A 4,284-nucleotide genomic window follows, 5' to 3' on the forward strand; every position below is an offset into this window, starting at 1 on the left:
TTCAACATAAACCTAAAAAATAACGACTCCTTACCACAAAAGGTTTCTCCATTTGAGAGAGTCCAGTACTATAAACTATAACCCGATAATAGCCATTTATCATAAAATTTAGTTGAAAATAACTTGACTCGAAAAATTGATGTTCACTATTATCCAATTTACATTGCTAGGAGTTCTAAGTTCCTAACATTTTTCAGAGGTTGTCACAAGATAAGGTAATGCAAAAGAGTAAATTAGAACCAGTCGTTTCACAAGTTTTTAGTATCTATTACCGTAGAAATTATCTTTACTAGCTGGTTCTCTCTTTGCCGTTTTTAGTATCTATTACCGTAGAAATTATCTTTACCAGCTGGTTCTCTCTTTGGTGGCAGAATTAAACTTTGAACATAATTAAGGTAAAGTAATGGTATAACCATATAAGGTGAAATTAAGAGTAATATTTTTAGCTAAAGACATTGAAATTTTCGTCATCCACCGAGCAATCGTCCTTACTAGCCCTTAGCTTGTTCCTTTGCTTTTAATAACTCAATATTTACCTAAATAATTCAAACTTCATTTTTCCCTTTCTTAATAGGATTTTTCCACTTAAGTAAACAATTTAGGCAAAAAGAGAGCTTAAACCAAAATGATCAAATTCTGACAACCCACCACGTGGCAAAATGACCACCATTTGATACAAGCATGCAAATAGTACCCAGATATTGAGATTAGGACAATCCACAGTGAATAGAAAGATAATGGGGATAAACAAACCAACCAAGAAACAAACAAATAAGAAAACGCTAAAATTTCCTCAAAAAAGCTAATTTAACCCATTTTATTTTATTTCATATATTCATATGATTACTCCTCACACCCCAAAATAACATCACTCCCCCAAAATATACTCTCATTTTAATTTTTTAATTATTTCAACTTTGCTCAGTGAATTTTAATTAGCTATGGCGGCGGTGCAGTGCTAACAATTCCTGTTTTTTTTTTCTCTCTCTTTGTTTTCCTCCTTCATTTCTGCTGCTCCTTCTCAGTTTTTGTTCCCTCCTATTCATCTTTCACTTACATTTTTTATTTATTTTATTTTTTAGGGTATCTTATAATTTTATGTAATTTTTAATTTTTATATGTTATGGAGGGTATGTTTTTGTTGAAATTAGGGGTTTTTGGTATAAATTATGGCAGGGTTTTTCTCATCCAATAGTACAACTGAAGAACACCAACAACCAAAAAATCATAACAATAATAATAATAATAATAATAATAATAATAATAATAATTGGGAGTACTTGTCTAGGAACCATGAATCTTCCTCAACATATTATCACTACAACAACATGGACAACAAAGAAGGTACTAGTAGTACTTACGAGTCATGGCAACCTCAACCGCAACCGATTTATCATTCCGAAACCGTTGGATCTGATGGTGGTGAAGAGTATAACCGTATAATGATGATGAGACGGATGAGTGAAACTAGTGGTAGTGGTAGTGGTAGTGGGACAATAAGTTGTCAAGATTGCGGAAACCAAGCCAAAAAAGATTGTGAACACATGCGATGTAGAACATGCTGTAAAAGTCGCGGGTTTGATTGTGCTACTCATGTTAAAAGTACTTGGATTCCTGCTTCTGTTCGTCGTCACCGTCACCACAACCACCACCCGAATGAAGGACAAGAACAATTGGGTAGTGGTGGTTCGAATGTTAAGAGGAGGAGAGATAATAATCTTCCTAATATTATTACCTCTTCCTCCTCTTCTTTAATAATTCCTTCACAATTGCCCATTATTACTACTCCCGCTGTTACTACTGCTGCTACCGCTACCGCTACCACATCTTATGGTATGGAATCTTTGGGTATGTTTTACTTGTTTTATATACTTAGATCCATGTTTTTTTTTTTTTTTTGCGTGTTGATGTAGATATAAATAAATAAATGGGAAAATTTAAAGAGAATAAAAATTTTGGTATACGCAAAACAAAAATACTTTAGTTGATACTGTAGTTTAGTATTCCTGACAAATAATAAGATTGATAGAAAAGAAAGGAGAGGCTGCAAAAACATCTTTTTTATTCCGTGTTTTTCGTGTATGTTTGACATCATTGTTGTTTCATGTACGCAAAACCCTCATTTTCCTGCTTTCTTTAATCTCTACAGTATCTTACTTTCCACACTATTGGGTGTATTTTTCAACAGTCAAACTACAATTATTAGCATAATTATAATTATATGTATAATAATCAATTTGATATTTAACTTGTTTTGTTTTTAAAATATAAAGACGGATATATCTGTATTGACATTGACCTAACCCTGATTGTTGGTATTTGTTAATTGATGATACATACGTAGGTATGGAGTTGGGGAACTTCCCGGCTGAAGTGAGCTCATCGGCGTTGTTCCGTTGCGTTAGGGTGAGTTCGATGAATGACAGCGATGACGAGGTGGCGTATCAGACAGCTGTGAGAATAGGAGGGCATGTGTTCAAGGGAATTCTCTATGATCAGGGCCCTGCTGATAATCAGCATGGTACTAGTACTAGTGGTGGTTATGGTAGCGGTCCGCTGCTTAACCTTGCAGCGAGACCTGCTACGTCTACGGCCGCAATTGTTGGCGGTTCCTCGTCAGCATTGGGGTATATAGATCCGTCATTGTATCCTGCGCCGCTCAGCCCGTTTATGCCTCCTGGTACGCAATTCTTCCCTAATCCAAGACCCTAGAAATAATCATAATCATCAAAATTTCAAAATGAAATTTTATTTTTAGGGAATTTCTTTGTCGATCTTGCTTTCTTATTGTCTGCCCTCTTTACTTAGGTTATTTAATTTTAAGGGAGGGGAAATTGTTGTTTGGTGTAATTTGTATGTTCCCGTTTAAATTTGAGCAGGATTATGTAGCATTTCATTTGCTGGTTGTTATTAATAAAATAAAGGTAAATTATAGAGTATAATTTGTAAAATTGTATTATTCTTGTTCTTAAGCAATTTTTTTAAGAGTAATTTGAATCACTATTTTAAAAACTTATTGTAAGATAGTCTCGTTCAAGAGTTTGTGCTCATATATCGATATACTACTAATAACTAACCTAGAGCATAGTTATGTATTCTAACCTAGAGCATATATAATTATTAGAGTCCATTTTCTCTCCATTTCCTCAAAAGAAATGGAGAGACAAGTACCTATTAATGGCCCGGATCGCATATTGACAACATCTAACGGTTCTAACTTTACGCATAAAAATAAAGGGAAATGAGGGTGAAAGAGGAAATTATTATTTAAGGAGATTGTGAGTGGAAATAGAGAGAAAAGAAATGAAGATGATCCATTTCCGGAATAGTATTTAATGTTACAATTATTTTTGTACATGTTATGTATACAACATTGCTAGTTATTATAACTATCATTAAATAAGGTGTATAATATGAAATGAGGTTCTCAAATGCATATTGATCGTATTTATACTCGTAAGAGATTGTTTTCACAACTTTAATTTGTGCAAACTGAAGTAGTTGATTGGGATGTGCACATGATTCCGAGACATAATATGTGATGTTAAACATGATATACGGGACTAAAAATATCTTAGCTTAGTGGTTAAAATGGAGTTATTATGTGCAATAAGTTTGGAGTTCGAAACCCCATCCCTACATTGTACTATCTAAGTGGCTCATTTGACACAATTTATAAACACGATATACTGTCGTGTTTGTGTGTGTGATTGACAGTAATATGAAGAAAATGCTTACTAATTTTATGTAGTATTGTTAAAATCCGAAATTTCGAAGCCTAAACACTGGTCGGAAATTTTAGGAAAGGTTTATTAATACACAAATTATAGAATAAAACTGTTATACATAGTACGTAGCAACTTTTTTATAGACTAAAAATGTCATTTATTTATATGATTATATGAAATGTTAAGCATATAATTGATCGGTGTACAACATAATTAATCTTCTAAAATCCTTAATTCTGCCACTTATTTACTTGAGTGAATGTAGAGTAATATAGTACTCGTAAAACAAACATTCTGTTTCAATAAAATATATAAATCCTATGATTTGCCCATGTTATATGTTACTTTGTCGTCCTCTTTGGCAGTGAGTGTCAATGATGGAATGTTGCATTGTTTTGGAGCTAGTAGTGTTTTCGAGCGACTTGAATTCTACTCCCTCCGTCCCGGTCAATTGTTATCCTTTGATTTTGGCATAAAGACCAAAAAAAGAGGAGGGGGCTAATTATTAGATGACAACTGGACCAAATTGAGTGTGAAAGATCAAATTGTTTTATCA

At 33.4% G+C, this 4,284-nt stretch overlaps 1 protein-coding gene across 2 annotated transcripts; it reads left to right on the forward strand.

Annotated features, from left to right (window-relative positions):
* The first annotated feature begins 593 nt into the window (after positions 1–593).
* LOC141623028 (protein SHORT INTERNODES-like) lies at positions 594–4,049 on the forward strand. Of its 2 annotated transcripts, none has more exons than XM_074439060.1 (2): positions 594–1,833; positions 2,345–4,049. In XM_074439060.1, the coding sequence occupies exons 1-2, from the start codon at positions 1,170–1,172 to the stop codon at positions 2,710–2,712; spliced, it is 1,032 nt and encodes a 343-aa protein (XP_074295161.1). In that variant the 5' UTR covers positions 594–1,169; the 3' UTR covers positions 2,713–4,049. The 2 variants fall into 2 exon arrangements, with proteins under 2 accessions (XP_074295161.1, XP_074295160.1); XM_074439059.1 differs by having other exon boundaries at positions 595–1,848; positions 2,345–4,048.
* Positions 4,050–4,284: the final 235 nt, after the last annotated feature.

Source organism: Silene latifolia, chromosome X (genome assembly GCF_048544455.1).
Source record: "Silene latifolia isolate original U9 population chromosome X, ASM4854445v1, whole genome shotgun sequence".
In the NCBI taxonomy this organism is placed as follows: Eukaryota; Viridiplantae; Streptophyta; class Magnoliopsida; order Caryophyllales; family Caryophyllaceae; genus Silene; species Silene latifolia.